Genomic DNA, 23,233 nt, shown 5'->3' with positions numbered 1-23,233 from the left:
TCGAGCTGGTCGATCAAAGCTGGTTTATCAACTTAGACCATTGACTTAACATACTCTTAGAAAGTTTAATCTAATGTACGGTGCCTTCGAGCCATGTAATACTTGTAATTACAGCAGTACAGCAAATGTGTTGCATATTTGCTGATACTCTACTGATCTGCAGACAAAAATTCAGTACATTCACGCAGAACGTTATACTTTGACAAATTTGCAACACTGTCGTGATTTCCATCTTGAACGCACCCGTAGTCAACTTACATGACCTAGGGCACCGATTGACAATCATTTTTAATTTAATTCTGTCTCCAATAGTTCGTACCCATAAAGTGATGTGTTCTTATCCTACATAACTCAATGATAAAATTGTAAACGTAAGTTTTTCACACAAAACTTGAGTTTCGGAAACAAATTTGCACCATTTTTAAACATTATAATTATGTAAGTCTTTGCATGGTAGTTTCTCAAAGTATACTTAATAGTTAGGTTAAACATATGCATGCATGTAGCTTTGACAGCTATATATTGAGATATTTTGATGAAACTTGGTTCCCGTGTTCTATGGCATCCTGGATATTGATACTGCCATTAACCGAAAAATTACAAAAGCTCAAACTGAGAAGCAAACTGAAATTAAGCAAGGCATCAAAGTATAAAGATGCATGTTCTGTATAAAACTATTCATAAAGTGAAAGTAAATGTTGTATATATCAGAATTGTATGTTATATCGTCACCTAAAATGCAAAATAACGTAACAACGGAAATTTGCGGGGGAATGAATGAAACACGATATAAAATGGAACATAGGTTGAAATAAATATTAAAAAAAAATATTAATTAAAAATATATTTAAAAGAAAAAAATAATTCTTTCAATGGTAGCATATTTCACATCCATAAATAGTGGAAATCGGACTATACATTTTCAAGCTCCCTCATACCGAATATGTGGACTTTAGTGCCTATGGCTGACTGTTTCCCGCAAATATATGTAATAATATTAATGACATTTAAATATCATATTTCCTGATGATGAGATACACGTGTGTCTAAAATGTTTAAAATTGGGTCCAAACTTCCCATATACATATGTCAATCTGTTTGACTTTACACCATTGTATGTATATCGTACAACCTGTGAGATGTCTTAATTAAAAAGCTTATTTTCCTGGTAATATTTTGCCATGGTATCAAATTTCAAAAAATATATAATCTGGTCAATGGTGGTAGTAGTACCCAAATATGATTAAAATCCATTTATAATTTCATCGGATAACGAATGTTATGATATCTTCAAATTTCAAGAATATGAAATGTTCGGTTACCCCTACACTAGCCCTTCCCTATTTGTTATTTGTATTTTTTTATTTTTGCGACAAAAATGGCTCAAATAATTTTTATTTTATGATAAACGAAAACTCCGAACGTGCTATTCTTGCTTAATAATCAAAAAACAGCAAAATATGTTTATTGAGTTGTCTGTCGCTCCCATCCGCCACCCACTTGTTTGAGCTGAGAGAGATTCAAGCACATGTGCAAATATTTTTCGGAACACTCAAAAAATTGTCTCAAATGGATTCTAACGAAATAATAAACGTTCTGTGAGAAAATAATAAGCCATGTTTCCATGGCAAATTATAATAACGTAAAGTATGACTACGAAAAGAAATTAAATAAAGCGAATGCTTGTAGAGCGTGTACAACAACACTAACATATACATATATACAAAAAGTTTTATTGGTGTTCCTACAACAACAATATACTGATATCAAAATATATATGTACATATGTACATATGTTATATATTTGTATAATTTTTCTTTATGCGCTCCAATTTCGTGACAGCGTGTATTTTTCATTTACTGCAAACATACTATTTACGACCATATTTTTTAACTTCTTTACTTTTTTTTACTCTTCCTAAGCAAGTTGTTAGGGTGACGTCACTGAATTCATGTTAGCGTTGCTTTTATTGCAACTACTACTATTCTCTAGTTCTTCTTACTCAAGCTTTTTAGTTGTTGTTGTTTTCTACAAAATTAGAAAAAATAGGTGTACGCTTACATATTATTTAAAACTGTAATGTTACATTGTAAATACTTAAATAGATATATACATACATACATATATATACAAAATATATACTAATTATGATTCACACATTTGTGCTTTTATAGTACACTTCCTCCATTTATGTGTGTGCCCAAGTGTCCAAGTAAAACTGACAGCTCACTTATGTAGCTAGATAATAGCTTAATAAAAAAATTTACTTCCGAGCTCCAAAGAAGGCATAGTTTTAGTATTTACCACAAATAATGTCTATAGATATAAACTGTATTGGTCATATACCCTAAAGCTTTAAATTTAATATTTAAGTACAGTCAAGAAGAAGATACTTCCTCAAGAGCAAAAACTTCAATAAGGTCAATAACTTTGTTAAAAAATGAACACGTTTTAGTCAGGGATCAGAAGAATTAATTTCAATACCTCAAATTTTCTAATTCATTGAATTTTTAACCAGTTGGAACCACCTGCATAATAAACTCGAAGATTCGAAAACTTTCAACTCTTGATACAGGTCTGAAAACCTCTTCAGTTAACGGAAATTATTTGATATAATGTGATTTCAACATCCCGATCCTCTTAAGTAACTACCGTATTTTCAGAAAAAGATAATGAGTACTTTGAATCCGATATGTATGTACATAGAAACCACGTATATAGTCCACCACGGATAAAGTTCTCTTTTGCGTTTTTGGTAATAAGGGAAAGTACCATAGAAAGATATAACAAATTATTTCAACTTATTTTCCAAGATCTTAATTAACTAAGTATACAGCCTTCAAAACAGTTCGGAACGAGATCAGAGCACTTATTTCTTCATGTTAGCATTGTTTATATATCAATATCGCCACATCTGAAATAATTCACTTCTTAACTACTGATAAACCATTCATTGGTGAACTAAATTTTTTATCTGAATGGGTGTTATAAAGTATTTTTATTGCCAACTTTCAACTGATTTGATCCTAGTTCCGAAAATTTGAAGACTGCTAAGGCTTTTTTACCTTACAACTTGCAATCGAGTTTTTCGAATTCAATAAATCCCATCAGTTCCTCTGACTTCTATGTCTATCTTTCGTATCTTATAGATATCGGTTAACGATCGTATTTTTAACTCAGAGCAAACGGAAGCTTTTTGTCTTGAAGTCAAATAAGTACAGATTTGGTCTAATCGGGGTCGACAAATTAAGGCTAAAAATAAAACTAGACGAGAGTAGTAGAATTTTAGAATTGTTAAGAAGAAAACGAGCTAGAATTATCTAGGAATTACCACATTGGTGGATCAAAACATTAAAGCTTTTAATCTCATAAATTCAGATAAACAGATAAAATTTCGGGTCCTTACTAAAAAAAGCTTAAGCATATTCTTGATGGATCAAAGACTTTACCTTTGTCATACTCAATATTTTTTCATTCCTACCTCATCACGCATAAATAAAATTCTAAATTTAAGACCATTGGAAAACTTTTCGTATCTTTTTAAAGTAATATACCTAAATACTTAGTCAACATTCACTTTTTACAATTATGAACAAAAATAATATTATTGCTTTTAGTTGAAATTTCTATTGTTACCCGTCCGCTTATTGTCTGTCCGTCACTCATCCATTCGTTAAACTTACACGCCATGCCACGCTTCCCGCTACTTCCTCAACTTAATCCACAGCGTCCACATATCCACGTACTTCCATACATATCAACAATCGGTATACCCGCATACGTCCCACTATATTTTCACGTTATGACCCGTGACTTCTCCCATTTACACACATTTACTCGTATTTTACAATGCGAACAATCGTTCCGTTCGTTCGTGCGGTGTGACTCATTTGAGCGTAACGTAACCGAAGTCGAGCTCGAAACGCGCTCGACGCTGACGCTTACGCTGCATATATAGGGTTAGGCACATACTAGCTGTTTATTCCCATATGACTACTTGGAGAGCAAGACCAATACAACTATACTTTTAGACAAATAAAACTCTCACCCGCTTTTGTTTGGTTCCGCTGGCTGCGCTAAGTGCCTCACTTTATGGAGAGGTGGGCTGCGCTGAGCTGAGCTGGACTAACTAAGAAATCGCCGCCTGGTGCGCTATTGAGCTGACTTGCTTTGTCGCCGTGAGTAAAGTTAGTTTTTCATTAAACGAGCGTATATTGTGGTATTTTCTGTATGCCGGGAGTCATACATGATATGAGCTTATTGCAAATACGAGTATATACATGTACATATACTTGTTAATACAATAAAACTTCAGCTGCTGTGGCTAGCTGGCAAACAATAAAAATCATCAAACAATCAGCAGTTGAGTATATATGTACATAGTATATTTCTTTTGTTTTCTTTGTGCAAGTTTTAAGCGAACCTCCCGAAAACACATCAATATTGCTACTAGCATATCGTACATATGGACATACATCATATACCTACCTACATATGTAGGTTGTCTGATGGTTTTACTTGATACTTTTTCGTACTCATATAAGCTTTTGGTATTTTGCAGTATTTGTTTTCGCAATTGTTTTAACAAGTTCAGGCAGCTGTTCCCAACTTTTCTCAAGTGAAAAGACAGGCATCATCAGTGTTTTTGATGAAAAATGATTTTTTTTAATTCACATACATAAAGAATAAACTGAGAGGTCAACTTTTTCGTGCCCTGAAGAGGTGGTGGCGGCGCTCATAACGCATACCTCAATCACAGTGGCAAAAGTACTTTGGCAATTGGCTAAAACGCCTATCAAACGGGATCAATCCTAAAATTTCAAAAAATACCTTTAAAATGTTCCTAAATCTTTAAACATTTGTTTTTTAATTGTTTAAGCAAATCCCGAAAAATCGGTGCAATCTTGAAATCTCGGCATTGAATGGAAACAGTGAAACCAACGTTTTCAACAAAGGCAGTCGGATAATACTAATTTAATATTTATATATGTATGTACATACATATGTACAGTGGCGGACAAAAGTCTACATACACCCCCTGTTTTCTTCGATGTGAGAGTACAAAAACTTTTTAGAAAAATGTGTTGATACAGTTTTATTCTAATCTTCTTTCTAATAACAACAAACTTAAAAAATCCATTAATTAATATAAAACTACAAATTTATGGAATAAAAACTCAAATATTGTGTTGACAAAAGTCTACATACAGTACAAAAATATCTTAGTTCAGTGCGAAAAACTGTAAAAAATGCTAGTTATTAAGACGTTTTAGTATTTAGTTGGGTCCCCATTGGTATCTATAACTGCTTGAAGACGCCGTGGCATTGATTCTGCTAAATTTGTCAACGCCGCAAATGTAATGCTGTTCCAAGGTCCCAATATGCGCTCTTAGAGTAGAGCAGAGCTGGAAATTTGGTTCTTTCTAATTCTACGCTCCAAAATCTCCCAGACATGTTCAATAATATTCATATTTGGACTTTGAGGTGGTGTATTTAATTGACTTGGAGTATAATAAAGCAACCAATCCTTGACAATTTGCGCCGTATGCATCGGATCGTTATCTTGTTGAAATATCCAACCGGAACCGAGCCCTAAATTAACCACCAAAGGCTTCAAATTATGTTCCAACAGAGACTTATACTTATAACCGTCCATTTCACCTTCAATAAAGTCCGAATTTCTAACTCCAGAGGCCGCAACAACTCCCCAAACCATTACGCTGCCGCCACCGAGCTTCACAATTGATACTACTTTCTTCGATTCAAGCGTGGCGTTAGTTTTCCATCAAATTCTAGCACTTTCATCACTACCAAAAAGAGTGAATTTAGAATCATCTGTAAATGAAACTTTTTTCCAAAAATCCATTTCCTTTTCTTTGTGTTTTTTGGCGAACTTTAAACGAATTTTCCGATTTTTTCAGAAATAAAAGGTTTCTTCCGTGGTGTTCTACTGTGGAATCCGTTATCAATTAGAGTTTTTTTTTATTGTTCTTGGTTGGATACTCATTTGTGACGTACTCGCTATGCGTTCGGCTATATTTGGAGCATTTACTTTTGGATTTTGGTCTACTTCGTTGAGAATCAGGCTGACGTATCTACGAGATTGTTTTTTTGGGGGTCCACTGCGCGGTTTATTTTCGTTGGAACCATTATTTTTAAAGTTTTTTAGAATTGTCTGTACTGTTGCTCGACTCAAGTTTACAATTTTAGAAATTTCACCATATGATTTTTTTTCTTTTCTTTCATTTATCACCAAATTTCTTACATCAATTGATATTTCATTTCACGGAGCCATTATAGCTATTAAAGTGTTTAAACCACAACTAAATTCAATAAATATCAAACAATAAACATATTGAAATAAAAGAAAAAAGCTAACGTTACCTTACTGTTAATATAACAATGTACAAAGTATGAGATTTGAACTGTATGTAGACTTTTGTCAAAGCAATTTTTGAGTTTTTCTTCCATAAATTTGTTGTTTTATGTTAAATAATGGATTTTTTTAGTTAATTGCTATTATAATAAATATTAGAATAAAACTGTATAAATACATTTTTCTAAAAACTTTTTGTACTCTCACATCGAAGAAAACAGGGGGTGTATGTAGACTTTTGTCCGCCACTGTATATCTATTTTCTAGTAAATTTGTCGCTTTGAGCTTCACACCCATATTTACAATTTCCTGACTCGTATCATACAATTAACACCGAAAACGTTCTAAATTTTCAACGAAAAAGAAAATAATTAATTACCTTGCCGGTGGTAGCCCACCAAAATCTAATAAATAAACAACTAAATGAAGCAATTTCTTAAGTAACTTAACAACAAAAAATAGAAAGATAAACAAGGCAATCTGTAAAAATTCAGAGCCAGTCAGCCAACAGCTGATAGAGAGCGGCACCGCACTGCGCTCGCATACAAGATGAAAATAAACAGAGCCGCCAAGGCGCCGCGATATGGCGGGGCGTGTCATGCTTATACGATTATTAAAATCGGTATATAAATATGTAACTATATATAATATTTATATTTTCGAAATTATTTATGTATTTACAAATGTGGGGTTTGGGACGCCAAGTCGCGCTTGAATTATAAGCGCCAGCGCTATTGTAATAATGTACACTGCCAAAGCGGGGATGATCTACAACAACAGTACAGTGGCTCATCCAAACATTACTTATGCTTGCGTTGTTTACAACGTCTCACCACTGAGCGCGCTGTCCTTCTGTGTCGCTGTGTTGGCAGTGGCGGTTTCGCTTGCCGTGCGTTTGTTGTGCTGAGCTATTATAATTTTCGTTATTTTTGTTGCCCGCTGTTTGCTAGTTGTTGATTGATTGTTGTTTGTTGAATGCGTCGCTGGTTGACTACCAAGCAAGCTAGCGAACTGACTTGTCTGCTTACTTTGCTGACGCGAGTTCGTTTGTTTGACTGCTGGTGATTCGTTGGCGCTCGCTGCGCTTTGCATTGCCACACTCTACACTCCATACACACTCCGCTATAGTATGCTTACAAATAAGAATTGAATTTATACGCTCGGAGCGTGTTGTTCATAATAAGCACATTGACTGTGGCATTTAAGAGCGGACGTATTAGTGTGTAAGTGCGAGCTTGCGCGCGCGGCCTGTTTGGTATGTTGTATGCTGCGCTCGGGCGTACTTTTGGTGGGTAGTCGCAAAGTCACAGCAAGTGGGTTAACTTAGTCTATTCATGTATCGTGTGCGGCGCGCTTACTCATTTGAATGGCGCAACAAAATTCGATGTATGCGCGTATGTGTATACCATCACTCGCTCGTCACATCGCAGTGGTCAGTGTTTGTTGGTTAGTTTCAATATTTCGCTCGAAGTTATCTTTATGAGCGCTTCACGGGGTGTTTTGAAAATCTAAAACGTAGCACCAAAAAATTTTAATATTTTTATAGTTTTGCTAGTAAACGCGGCAGCAATATGGTTTCCAAGTAATAAAAATTTATATTTTTAATAAAAAAGTGTTAAAAAAGTGAATAACTGTTTGAAGTTCGAAATTCATTTTTTCTCATCGCATACGAAGCAATATTCGCCATTTGCTTAACCTGAACCCGCGCGCGTGTGTGTGTGCATGTGAATTTGAGTTTGCAACACAACAATACAATTGTGTGAAATAAAGCTTTTAATTGAGCCACTCTAGCAGCGAGCAAGGCCGGGGTGAAGGATGTGTCGTCGAAGTCAAGCACAGAGTAACAATTGCTTAAAATATATTCAAACACATATATACATATGTACATACATACATATGTATGCTCATATACATATGTACGTGAGTGCATATGCATCTAAATTGTGCAATTTACAAGTGAATTGTAGGAAAACGTTCAAAAAGTTTTAACGCGCTGTGTCTCAAAGTGCAAACTAAAGTTTATGGCGAGCACTTATAAGTAAACATTTATATACATAGCTATATATAGCTCTTATATAAATGCAAATATATAATAGTTAATGTATCATTTGGAATACATATGACTTTGGTACGCCCAACGCTATTGTGTGCCGTTCTGTTGCCTGCGCGTCAATAGTGCTTTTACGGCGCGCCTGATTGTATCATCACGATTACAACAACAAGTAAAAACAGCAGCATTAATGACCGCGCGCATGACAGCTGTGTGACCAAAAGCAAATATAATAATTTTGCAACCGAAATTGGCACTTAAATTAATTAATACATAAAAATGTGTTTGTCGTGTGCAATTTCGGAAATCAAGTACACATACGCCAAAAAATATGAATATAATGCTTATATAATATAATGTAGCTGCAGTTATTCCTGCCCTATATGTATACGTTAATATACGTACATATGGATACGATAGTTCCAATCTCTTATTTGCATATCATTGTAGCAAAACGCATTCATATGTTTTATGCATTTATGAACCAATTAATGCAAGTGTATAATTGTGTGTGCTTGTACTTGTGCTTATGCGTGTTTTTCACATTCCAGGGCCAGTGAAGTAGGAAGCGACTGCCATTTGTTTTTATGCACATATGAATGTATGTATATATGTGCATATATATATATATGTATATGAATGTGTGTTTATATACCCTGCCAACCACGAGCGGTTAAAAACCAGTGAAACAGTAGGTGAAAGAGTGGTTAGATTATCATAGGTCGCGTGAAGGTTCTAACCATACGTACATACGTATACATGTGATCATACATGTCTGTTGCACTCATTCAACAGTGTCATATAAAAAAGTATATCTGTCCTGCTCTAATATCCCCAATCGACGGCTGATGCAGGGTTGCATTTTCTCTTTCCTATTTTAAAATATTTTTAAAGTTCTTAACATTTTAAATTTAAATTTTTTTATTTTTCTTTATTAATAAACATTTTTTACAGAATTACAAGTTACAAAAAATAATAAATATGTAAAAGTTATAATAATATCTGAAAGAAAAGATTAATATTTTGTCAAAAAACAACAATATATATTAAATACAAATAGAATTGACTCTGAAAGAAAGATTATTTATATAAAAATCATATCTGAAAGAAAAGATATTCACCATGCGCCAAATCTTGGAAAAGACCCGCGAAAAAAGAATCGACACACACCACCTCTTCGTCGACATCAAAGCTGCTTTCGACAGCACGAAAGGGAGCTGCCTTTATGTCGCGATGTCTGAATTTGGTATCCCCGCAAAACTAATACGACTGTGTCTCCGTCAGGATCGAGAAAGACCTCTCCGAACCGTTCGATACCAAACGAGGTTTCAGACAAGGCAACTCCTTATCGTGCGATTTCTTCAATCTACTGCTGAAGAAAATAATTCGAGCTGCAAAGCTTAATAAAGCAGGTACAATCTTTTATAAGAGTGTATAACTTCTGGCGTATGCCGATGATATTGATATCGTCGGACTCAACACCCGCGCCGTTAATTCTGCTTTCTCCAGACTGGACAAGGAAGCAAAGCAAATGGGTCTGGCGGTGAACAAGGGCAAGGCGAAATATCTCCTGTCATAAAAAAAAAAAAAACAGTCGTCGGACTCCCGTTTTGGCTCTCACGTCACTGTTGACAGTCATAACTTTGAAGTTGTAGATAATTTCGTCTATTTAGGAACCAGTATAAACACCATCAACAATGTCAGACTGGAAATCTAACGCAGGATATCTCTTGCCAACAGGTCTACTTCGGATTGAGAGTAAAGTCCTCTCTCGACGAACAAAAACCAAACTCTATAAGTCACTCATTATTCTTACTACGAGGTCTAACCGGAGATTTAATTCTGGTACCACGGGGAGCAGGAGCCCTTGGTGGCAACTCCAACCTGCTCATGCGGACTGGCCCCTCGGGGAGTATCGTAGTGGTTGTGGTTGAGACCCAAATCGAGAGAAGAACTGACTTTGTCAGTTGAATGTGGAGTTGCATTGCAACCGGGTGCCGGACCCAAAGCACGGCAGAGGTTTTAGATGGGCCTCGAACCCGACCAAGGTGGTTAGGTTGTCCATTCCACACTGCCAGCACTAAGCATTTTCAGGGCGCTGATCAACGCATTGATTTGATCCGTTGTACTTTTGAGTACCGTAGAGTAAGGCTGTCGTCAGCAGTTACCTACGTTAAACACACCGGACGTTGTGAGACGATAATGCAAGAAGAAAACCACGGTTGGTCGGGTCCTGAGATATGGAATTTCACCAAAAAATGGGCAGTACCATTTATGGAGAGTGAGTGGGACTATTTTCCGATTTCATACAATGTCGGTAGAAGTTCTTGTAAGATTTATGTATACTCAGCATATTTGATTATTGTAGATTAAGTAGTTTAGGAGATTGTACGTACATTAAACTTGTTAGGGGCGGTCCACGCCTACTTTTTCAAAAAAAATGTATCACAAAGAAATAAATGAAAATAACTTGATATGATATAGTGTCCATCATTGAGAGATTGTGAGAAAAGTTCATAATAAAGTTTAATAAAATATTTTATATGATAATACTTGTGTATGACTGAAAAAAATGGTAAATATATAAAGAAAATTAAAAACTACAAAAAAAAAACATTATTTAAATTATACAAAACCGAAAGCGAGTGGAAATATTAAAAAAAAATCTGTATCGCAGAAAATTAATATAAAAAATAAAAATAATAAACGAACAGATAAATGAAAAAAAATAAATAATAAACTTAATGGAAAAACCATACTCAAAAGTATTAAATTAATATAATCAAACAATAAAACAAACTGATTTTAAATAAGAGTATTACAAATGACTCCATTATAAAAAAACTGAAGGCAAGCTGAAAGAAAACATGAATAGGAAGAAATTAATAAAACGTAATAAATACCAGTAAAATTCAATAAAAAATCATGGAAGAAATATTATACAAAAACAATAAAGATAAGTACGAAAAAAACGTAGAGGAAATTAAAAATTAAAAGAATAACGTAAAAAGTTTTCGAATATGAATCAGTAGGTAAAAATAATATATTTTATCAAATGTTAAAGTTAGCATGCCTAATGATAAAAATAAAATAAAAGATTTGTCTAAAAATTTTAAAATAATCTAAAATATAATAATAATTAATACATAATCAATATTAAATATACCATTTATAATTAAAAAAAAATTATTAATAATAAAATTTACGTTTACTTTAAATTGATTTGAAGTAAACATTCTTTGATTACTGAAAAATATTGGCGGTGAACTGTGAAACCTCTATAAGTGGAGAAAATACTAGGCAAAATTTACACTACGTTCATAAATATTTTTTTGCAAAAGAAATTTTTCATGTAACCATTTTTTCAAGATCTCATATTTATTACTTTATATGATTGTCTGAAAACATTTTCTGATACATGTACATACATGCATACTTTTTTATTTAATATTCATTTATATTTAAAATCTGACAGATTATTAAAATAATAATCAGTCAGTGTCTCGACAAAAATAATGATGTTGAAATACAATGGCAAGAATTTTACATTAATGAAAGTGAAATCAATTGAATCGAAAGGAGAAGTCTAGTGGGTTATACATATGTATGTATGTATATTTTCACTCTTCTACGTTGTTAACTATTTACCAGTAGTAAATAGCAAGTACGTTATCACGAATCTCTAAACGTAAGAGATAACTATATAAGTACTTTTCCTAGTATGTATGTATATGCGTTGAACTTATTTTTGGAAAGCTTGAATGAATTTTGATTCAGGTGAGGGAGGTTCTTAACCTAAGGAGCCAGTATATACGCCTCTTGTCATTTGTAACTCCCAAATGGTATATGGTATTTAGCATCGTTTTCTTAAAAACAAGTGGCGTTTATTTTTCCGAATTCATCTCTATTGACCGATTTGAAATGTTAAAGTTGTATGTATGTATATTCATAAAAAATAATTCTTCTCAAGCACTCAACGATATCTTATTAATCATTTTAATTATATTTTATTCCTTAAATCATTGCTGTAACGATGTAGCCATATCCAATACGCCATGTTGTTTTTTCTTCTTCCATTTTTTGGGGTATAAACGCAATTACACATCAGCTGTTTACTGTGCTGTCATAAGCATTTAAATATTAACGCTGATTATCACAGTTATGTACATACATATATTATATACATATGTATATGTGAGTTATATATACAAATAATTGTATATATGTATGTATATACATACATATATACGAATGTGTGTGTTTGCGTGCGCATTCGCAAACCTCTTTCGCCATTGAATTTTGTGTGCTGAACACATAGAGCGCGACAGACTGCAAGCGACCTCTCACTTATAAAAACACATACGTTGTTATGGGCACAGTTATTTAGACAGCTACACAACTCAGAGAGAGGATGCCACTAATATGTAAAATTTTAAATTATTCAAAACTCTAACAAACCTGACGTTATTTTAGAAAGAGAAGCATAAAATAGCTCTGTTATATAATTTGTAATAACAATTGATAATTTAAAACAAAAATATTTACCTATTTACTTATTTTTTGCGTAAAAAATTTCACTTTGAACAAAATATTAAAATTTTATTGAAGTGAAAGGTATTAGTATGGCAACACCGAAATTGTGTACATACAAAATGGACAACTGTGTTGTTTTGCGTACATTCCGGCCATTGTTATGTCGCTGCCTTACAAATGTTCATGTAGTAGGATTCACGACGCCATTTACAATTCACTGTCGTGCTGCCATGTCTATGTATGTGTTCAGAGCATCAACCTTAATGTTTTTAATATATGTACTTACGTACATACGTGCATGTGTGTACTAGTAATGAGCGATATTTCACTACCGGTGATTTTTTCACTGTGATTGAAAAATCGCAACTGCGATCACTTTTTATAAATAGCAGTTCGCTTCTATAAACTGCGATTGCGATCGCAGTTCGAAACTGTGATCGCAGTTCGAACCTGTGAATTGTGATCGCAGTTCGAATCTGTGATCGCAGTTCGAAACTGTGATCGCAGTTCGAAACTGTGATCGCAGTTCGAACCTGTGATTTACGATAGCAGTTCGAGCCTGTGAATTACGATCACAATAGCAAATAGCAGAAAATTAACAGCTTTCTTCAGGGTATTGTATATATCGTATATGCTATTTTTCGTCATAGCGGTTTGAAGTTTTGAGTGTAACGTTCTTATAATTTTTAATAATGGCAGGAAATGTATCAAGGAAAAGAAGTGAAGTGTGATGTTTGAAATGGTAGATGAAATATAATCAAAATGGAATATTTTAATTTGTTTTAATAAAATTTTTAGTTTTACTTATTGTTAAAACCAAATTTGAAAGCTTGTTGTGATGAAAACAAGAATTGTAACTAATTAATTTCAGAAAAAATGATGGAATAAAAAAATTACGGGTTTTTAATATTTTCCTAAAGATTAGGAAACTCGCGTTAATTATTTGGTCTTGAAAATATTAAAAGCGGGTATTCTAAACAAACAAATTATCAACCACACTAATTGTAATTCCTTCTAAGAAATGTGTGAAACCATCATACCAACATTCAAATGAACTATGCAAAACGCTCTAAGTGTCAGGTAGCCGAACCGCTCCAACATTTGCGAAAATGTTGTGAAAAGAAAGGCGGAAAAACTTGACTCGAGTTACAGGATCCAAAAGAGAATTTGCCGCCAATAACGACAAAATGTTTCCGTCGTTCCCACGACAGTCGGGTCTACGTAAGTGGAACAGACCCGGACTTTTATTCGGCCAAACAGTGTCAAATTGGCAGAATCTGCCGCTACAACAACAACAACAAGGTTTGAACGTCGACTTAGTTGCGATCGCAATAGCAATATAAAATCACAGTGATTTAAAAATAGCAATCACTGAAATCACAGATATCGAAAAATCACAATATCGCTCATCTCTAAGTGTGTACGAATGAAAAAACGACTGTATATTAATATATAGTATGTTCGAACTTCTGATGAAAAGTTAAAAATTCAAAGGGTTAATTCAATTGAACATTTTTTTTTATTTATAATACCAAAAATACATACTTATAAATAAATACATATTTACATACTACTGTGATCAAATCGAAGGGATTTTTAATTTATACTTCGTGTGTTTTTCGAATCGGTAATTTTTTTTTCTGTAAGTTGGTAGTACTGTTATGCTAAATTTCACGTCAAAGTATTCGTTAGTATTTGAGATAAGCGTCGTTTTGTGAGGCTTTTAAAGTGAATTTTTCGACTTTTACTACGCCTGATTTATTGAAAAAAGAAGTGCAATAATGCACCATCTCATACTGCATTGGTTGTTCGTGATCATTTAGGCACATTTCCAACTAATATCGTGCCGCAACCACCGCATTCGCCTGATTTACTTACCTTCGTGAAAATCTGACTATTCGGAAAATTCAAATGACCACTCCGAGGACACCGTTTTGACTCAATTAAGAATATACATACTTATGTAAAAGCTGAATCAAAGAAGCCTCCGATCTGATCACGACGAAGGATTTTTCCAAGCGCTATGATGACAAGAAAATTCGTTGGCATAAGTGTATTGCAGCGGGAGGGGATTACTTTGAAGGAGATGAAATGTACAAAATTCACCTTTCGATTTGATCACAATTAATGTGCACGCGATGGCGGCCAGTAGGGATGGTAAACTCGATTCCGATACTACTCGAGAATCGAGTTTTCTCGTTAAATAATCGATTTTTAAAAATCGATCTTCAGTAGTCGAAGTGGATTAAGAATCGGTTCTTGACATTCGAAAAATCGATTATTTTACGAGAAAACTCGATTCTCGAGTAGTATCGGAATCGAGTTTACCATCCCTACTGGCCGCCATCGCGTGCACATTAAAACCTCCGCACAATAACCACCACAAAAAAAAATGATTTTTTTTCCATGTAATTTATATGGGAAATCGAAAATGTCGATGAGGCACCTCTTAATATTAATATAAAGAGCTCAGATTTTACCAGGACTTGTTTTTAGTCATGTTGAATGAGATTTTCATGGTAACTACGAAAAATAAAATATAAACTAATTTTTGGCCCACCTTAATGTACATATGTACCCACCTACATACATATGTATATATATTTTATACAAAAAATTACATACATATATGTACATATGTACGCGGATGTACATACTTCACCCGTCTGTAACTAACTGTGTAACTAGTTATCTGCAATTGCTTTAAAGAACGTGCAATACCGACAAATGCAACGGCAATAACAACAACATCAGTCATAATAACAATTGTAATGGCGTAGCAACAAAAACAATAGTATACTGCTATAAAGTAAAAGCTAATACTAACGGATAAAAGCTACAAAACAAACAAAAACGAGAGAAAAAAGAAGAGGAAGCAAAAAAGTGGTGAGAAACGATAACCATGGCAAGCAAAAAATTTAATGACGATGAAAATTTTCAATTTCCTCTTCCTATCCAATTCCTCTAATATACATTGGCTAGCGTACAGTAAATGGAAAGCAACAATAATACTAATAATAACAAACACAACAACATATTTATGTATGTACATACATATATATTTATAATACGTACCAGTATATTTATAATACGTATCAGTCATAATAACAATTGTAATGGCGTAGCAACAAAAACAATAGTATACTGCTATAAAGTAAAAGCTAATACTAACGGATAAAAGCTACAAAACAAACAAAAACGAGAGAAAAAAGAAGAGGAAGCAAAAAAGTGGTGAGAAACGATAACCATGGCAAGCAAAAAATTTAATGACGATGAAAATTTTCAATTTCCTCTTCCTATCCAATTCCTCTAATATACATTGGCTAGCGTACAGTAAATGGAAAGCAACAATAATACTAATAATAACAAACACAACAACATATGTATGCACATACATATATATTTATAATACGTGCATACATACATATGTATACACACGTCACATAAATACATATAAAAAGCCTCTCTAATGACATTACGCCAACAGCAAGTCTGACTGGCTGCATATACATACATACATCTACATATACATATGTATGTATGTATGTATTTGTCTGTACCTCAGTATACATATGTATGTATATGTATGTATAAATGAAGAGTCAAATGCAGTTGACGCCGCGATGCGCCAATCAGTCAAGCACTCAGTCAATGTTGTTGGCCATGCATTTTGGTTCCGTTCCACAGTTGTCAGTCGTCGGTTTGTTTAGGCCACAAGCGTTGAGACATCCACTTCCCATATTTCCACACAATTGCTACACACACTTACTTGCACACATACATATTTACGTTTATATAAAAGCTGTTGTACATAGCAATATTTATAAAACCACCACATTCGCTGGCTTCAGCGGTGATAAATACCGTTTGATTTGTATATACTTAGGTACTAACTAAGACTTTGGATTTGGTATGATTTATGCCTCTGCGTTGAATACGAATATTAATGAAATGCTTTTTATTTGATACGTAGCAAATAACTTAACCTAAAAGTAGTAGCCGGCATTACCAGAAAAGTTATAAATGTTGTTTTGTTATACTACTCGCAGAAAAAAAAATCCAATTTCAGTTAATCCAGATGAGTTAAGAGGACTTGACCTTTTGTAATAAACCGTGTTTGTTACCAGTTACGTAGCTCCAACTATCTTGAAAACAGAGTAATAAATATACATATAGTATAATATTTTATATGAAAAAACAAATTTTTAATTTCGTTTTCACGTAATTCGTTTTCTTGACCCTAGAGTGATCAAAAATGGCGTAATACTAACGATTTTATTATTTGAAGAAAAAGGAACTAAAGTGCTCTCTGTCAGGCTTTCCGTTTGCTGTCCTTTTTCAAGATGACCCGTCGAGCGATTCTAAGACCTCGTGCTATCTAAAACGAAATAAAATACGGCGTTTTAGTCTACATAAGAATTGCTAATACAATAGAGTATGTTTGTTTTCTCTGTAACATAAATGTTTCCTAAAATGTCATAATTGTAAAAAAATATATTAAATTAAATAATATTAAATTTTTACCGAAAAACTTAACAATAAATGGCAGAAAACCGTACGTAGTTCACTTGATAATATTACTAAGGAACTATTGTTAAAATTTCTAGTGTATCCATGCCGTACTTAGAAATACCAGTGGTGCCCGTTTCGATAAAAACGCTTTTACAATTTTCAATTTAGACACCACAGCGGATCGAAAAAAAATGTTTTCGTTTATTTTCTACTTTAGGCTAATAAAAGTATTTTTGAAAATCCTAAAGCATTGAACTTACACTACTACAATACCTTATAAATTTATTTTTTCACTATGGCTGCTAAAACAAGGTGAGCAACTCATTCATACCTTTTTCCTCGGCCTCTTGCGCCATATACTCTGCTTACATTTGTATATATGTATATATTATGTATGTATTTTTATATAAATATACGGGTACGTATTAATGTATATGTATATATGTACATACATATGTATACATAAAAGTAATTATGTACAACACAGCCGGCCTATTATGTGCCGTTCCGCATTTACGGCTATTGGACATGAATACGAAATTAAATATGAATTTACACTGCAGTTGTTGTATTATACTTTTTTCCTTTCCTCATTTTAATTATTTTTTCTTGGTTATTGCTACGATTACAATCACAAATAGTGCGCAGTTAGAGAAGAAATTGAAATGAAATAAAAACTGTAACAAAGCAATGTGAGAAATAAAGTTGGAAAAAGTAAAAGAGCTGCATTCAGCTGATTTTGTATCAAATAATATGCCGGTGTACGGTATGTGCATCTATTTCACTATTTTCCATACTTTCCTATGCATTTGAATGGCAAAAGGCAAGGCGAATGCGCAGTGCATTAATTGTTTGCAAAACAATACAAACACACACACAAGCTAGCTAGGTATATATGGGTTAGAAGTTAGTTTGTATGTGCATGTTTTCTTTTACATTCGCGAAAGTGCAAATTGTGCATAATGAGCTGTTGGGAACACGCAATTACTATATCTTACACATACAACAATCACAAAAGTGGTCAGCCCAAGGCATGCATATGTATGTGCGTGTGTATGTGAACGTGTGTGTGGTCATATTACAATAAAGGGGCGCCTGTTTGCGGATGCTTATTTTTCGTTCCGCTAAACACCTGTGTATTGTCTGTCCGCCACACTCATGTGCTGAACACATAGAAAACCAGGCAAGCAGAGTACATCACTTAATTTTTTGCTCTCGCTACAACTATGTATAGTTGTCTACCTAACAAAACTCGGAGCAGAGCAGAGCACATAGTTTTACATTGTTATGCTATGGCTCCTGGCAAAGTGAGATAGCAGGAACAGCGAAAAACGCTACTCCCTTCCTCAGTTGCAAATTTAGAAATATTTTTATATTAGCGAGAGCTACAACTGAAAGCCTGCGGTCGTGTAGTCGAGCAGCTGTCTAAATAATTGTGTCCATAAAAACGTATGTATGTATATTAATATTTGAGAGATGTCGCTTGAAATCTGTCGCTCTTTATGGGTTCAGCACATCAAGCGTACATTGCGCTAGTCAACAGCCCCGCTTCCAGTGTGGCGTCAATGCGCCGACATAGCGCCAAAAGCCACGGACAACAGCCGAGGCTCAGCTATTCTCAATTTGTTTTCTTTTTTTCTAAGCCCCGGCTGCCAGCTGTTGCACCACAATTTTTCACAGCTCACAAAAGAACTTAAATTTGCGCTTTGCGCAAGAGTGTTTTACTCTTTAGCTTCACAAGTCTATTTGTATGCCGAACACATATACAAATGGCATTATTTGGCAAGAGCGTTCACCACCGATTTGTTTGTAACTAGTTCTGTGTCGACGTCAACGTCAACTGCTGCTGGATGTATGTTGGCTTTGGTTGGATTGTTGGTAAATGGTAGTATCAAGGTTAACTTGCAAATTGAGTTGATAATGTCGTTGTTACAGTCGTTGTTGTTATTGTTTCATTTGATATTACCCATAGCGTTGTTGTTGGTGTGTAAAAAATGGGCAAACCTACATTGCGTTCTATGCACACTTGTTTCGGCATTCATACAGTCTGTCAAAAAAAAGTCACACACCAAGTATCAAAACTGATTCACTTAGAAGTAGGAAAAATCGGATGTTTATTGTTAGTTTCTTTTTATAACGCTGTTATTAGCTTCACCTGCATGTATGTATGTAACTTTCTCCACTCCACCTGTAACGTGACACATATATTTTCTTTGGCACTCAAGAGAGGTCGATGTTGAAGATGCGTAACATCACAAACCGGCCAAAAAAACTCCATTAAACGAAAACCTGTAAAGTGTCATAACTAAGCACTAAATTAAGATACCGAATTATAATTTGGTACAGGGGATCGCGAAAACTCACTTAATAAATACGCCACAAGAACTAAAGGGTCACAAAGAAAATGTGTAAAAATTTAAACTTGGTGAACCACCGCCCATTTTTAGATGAAATCCTATATCTCAAGAACTACGCGACAAATTTCAAAAAATTGATATGTTTCTCACAATAATACAAGTATTATATTACTGTCAGTTTATATTAAGAATCATATTTCACTTTTTGTTTAAAGTTTTCAGCCCTATACATATGTGACTACAAACAACTATTTTTATTGTGAATATTTTGAATTTATGTAGCACTGAGAACAATCTCAAATATAACCTCAAAATATTCGGAGACAACTTCCAAGTTATTTTAGCTCTCTGTTGTGGCCAGTTCCTTGTTTTTCTACTTAGATACTAATTGTCATATTATACTTATGTACGTATATAGTAGGTGATATTAAGTAACCTGAAAGCTAACCCTAGAATATTGGAGAGAACTCCTTCCTTCTTTTAGCAATCTCTTTCGGCAAAGAATTGTTGTTTCCAAAGCTTAAAATATCTCCCCGTAAGATATATTTAAATTGAAGTAGCATAACCTCAAACATAACTCTAAAATATCCGAAAACTCGATGATTATAATTTTTTAGTACTACAAAAAAAGATTTCAACACTTAAATAAAAAACTTTTTAGAGCTTAAATAAAAATTTTAGTAACATCGCACATAGCCCAAAAACATTCAAGAGTACTTAACATTTCAATTGTATTAAAACGTCTTGCTCCTTGAATATATTAAAATTTAATTTAGTCGGTGTATAACCTCAAACTTAATCGCAAAATATTTTGAAAGAACTAGATGCAATTAGCGTCTAGCTCATTATTCCCACTAAAAATACCATGCAGTAAATTATTGGGTAATATCTTTCTCAAAACTAACACCCTTAGTTCCACTGAAAGTTTAGTTAAATAGATCTGTTCTCTTTTTTTCATGCAATATTTCATAGTCGTCCGTCATTCACGCAGCACATTAAATTAATACAATAAATTAAGTTAAATTAATACACAGAAAAACTTTAATTAAACTAAAATTTCTTCATTTTTCGTCCACAAACATTTCACGTCGACTTCAAGTAAATAAATACATTTATTGAAGTATTTGCAAGTTTAAAACATGTTTTAGCAATATTTTTTGCAGGTAAACCTTTACCGAAAAAAATTATAATAATGAAGAAACAATGGACATAGCAAACATGTTGCCTGAAAGTGATCAAACGACCAAGCGACCGAACTTAAACTTAGTATCTCAAGCCACTAAACTAGTGGACCAACAACAGAACCCGCTAGCGGCCAGGCAATGCCTCCGAATTTTGTCGTTTGAGATTTTCTCATGACATTAAATGTATTGCAATTCGTATAAGCAATGTTTTCTGCATGTATGTATGTATGAATGTGTTTAGCTGTTTTTGTTAAATGATTTCTCAAACACCTTTTAGACGAAACGATTACAAACCAAAATTGGCAAAGAAAAATAATAAACTACAACCACTTGTTGAACATTAGCAATGAATTTGGTGAACTTAATTACAACAAGGTAATTTATAGGTATGTAAGTATATGTATGCATATACATACTTATATTTGCCATTTGTTCTCCGATGGAGTTTCTTATGAACTTTGAATTTTGTAATCTCCGATAATGACTCTTATAATTATAATTGTGAACTTTATTTTGTATACGTGCACATTCATATAATTCTTATTCCTCTTAAAAATATTGAAAAAGCACTCCATTTAGCGGCTGTGGGAAACAAAGGCCTCAGCACTCTTGGTAAATAATTAATTAAATTGTCTAATAAAGACAATGAGAGTTGTTCATTCTAATTTAGTACAAATTGGTTATAAGGCCTAATCTTCCACATCTGATTATTCAGAGATGGTGCAAACCGCAAAGGAAGCGTTGGTTCCAGAATCTTTTGCGGTATATTCGCCTTCAGATATAATTCAAAACTTCCAAATCATTGTAGCCTTTTTCAAGTAGAGATTATTGCCAAAAATTTATCGCTTTAATAATAACACGCTTACATTGAATTTAAGTGTGAGTTATTTAATATTGGTACTAGGACAGATATATTGTTCAATAACTCACTAAATGTGCGTCTCAAAACTTTTTTAGAACTGTAAGTTAACCTATATTTCATGGGGGGTTTAAGGGGCCCAGCGGAATCTCTGGAAACTGCAAGATTGTTGAACTTACAATCAAGGACGTTCTCATCGAAGTGTAAGACAGCGAAAGTTCCTTATTCATCTGACGTTCAATACTAGCAAACTGAGCAACACATTTATAAGCTCAGCGTACTTTTAGGGATTAATTGCAAGAGGTATAAGAAGCTTCTTGCGGCCAACAACACTCGCCATTCTGTAGTAATAGGAGTTCAGATCGCCCACTTACGGAAAATCACTCATACAGTAGACCTTGTGTTGCTCAGACAAGAGGTTGTCAGGAATATATTACTACTTAAGGGTTTCTTAGAATATACCTGATAAAAGTATACCGAGATCACGTATAATATTTTCTACAAAATAATTACATTTGTGGCATCCAACTTAAACAAATTTAAGGAGTTAAAAATCATTTCTATAGATATCGTTCTGGAAAAAATAAATCTGATTTGTGAAAAAAATTATCGGGGTCAAAAGTAAAAAAGAATAATTTTTCAAAGATGTGCTATAAGCTTACGTTAGAGAAAACGGTGGTTTTTAGGAAAATGGTATTCATACATTATTTAGGGCCAATTTTGTAATACAACTAATCGCTATTTTGAAAATTACGAAACTTAAAGTATTTCTATTTTGACCGGATTATTTCATAACATATGATTTCTTATATAAAAAGTTTTTTGCTTGTAGCTTGACTATTTGTACTGATGATTTCCGCCAACAACATCCTGAGCGAATTCAAAATTGCGTTCATTTATTTCATAATTCACAAAATAATGATTTAAAAAATCCGTAACACCAAGTGAACCCTGTACTAAATTCATTATTGAAACATTTAAGGTAAATTAAGCGAGTGACTAATACAACTGTAAACAAAGAAACGTTTAAAAAAATCATTAGTAGTCGCATGACAATGAAGCCATTACTTCCCTGCAAACCATCAGCGGGTAAAAAACCAGATAATCAGTGGGTAACATGGTGGTAAACGAGGGGATAAACATATAGAGTGTGTCTTAGGCCGACCGAATATTTAACCCACTCACGTACGTATACATGTGATCATACAACAAAAAATAACCCGAAAATGTGCGTTGGTGTTAGTGCAAAGAGAAAAAATGTGTAGTTGTATTGAAATATTTGTCACAAGCGGGTAGCCGTGGTTGGCTGGGTAAAATTTTCCTTTCGTTTTAAATATAATTGCTTACATACACATACACAT

General features: G+C 33.7%; 1 protein-coding gene across 12 annotated transcripts in view; it reads left to right on the top strand.

Moving 5' to 3' along the window:
• The window catches only part of LOC105233242 (IQ motif and SEC7 domain-containing protein 1), a 139,855-nt gene that overhangs the window by 75,736 nt on the left and 40,886 nt on the right, over window positions 1-23,233 (top strand). For 2 of the 12 annotated variants that reach the window (XM_049457985.1, XM_049457976.1), the window contains exon 1: window positions 7,695-7,959. The exons of 3 other annotated variants lie outside the window; for them this stretch is intronic. In XM_049457985.1, the coding sequence (XP_049313942.1) occupies window positions 7,949-7,959 (11 nt within the window). In that variant the 5' untranslated portion in view covers window positions 7,695-7,948. Of the gene's footprint in view, window positions 1-7,673; window positions 8,218-8,978; window positions 9,123-23,233 lie in introns of those variants that run through there. 7 more of the 12 variants (XM_049457978.1, XM_049457974.1, XM_049457975.1 and 4 more) reach the window with 7 other exon arrangements.

This window comes from Bactrocera dorsalis, chromosome 5, assembly GCF_023373825.1.
Source record: "Bactrocera dorsalis isolate Fly_Bdor chromosome 5, ASM2337382v1, whole genome shotgun sequence".
In the NCBI taxonomy this organism is placed as follows: Eukaryota; Metazoa; Arthropoda; class Insecta; order Diptera; family Tephritidae; genus Bactrocera; species Bactrocera dorsalis.
Note: the sequence above shows the minus strand (reverse complement) of the source record. Positions and strands in the feature narration are given on the sequence as shown.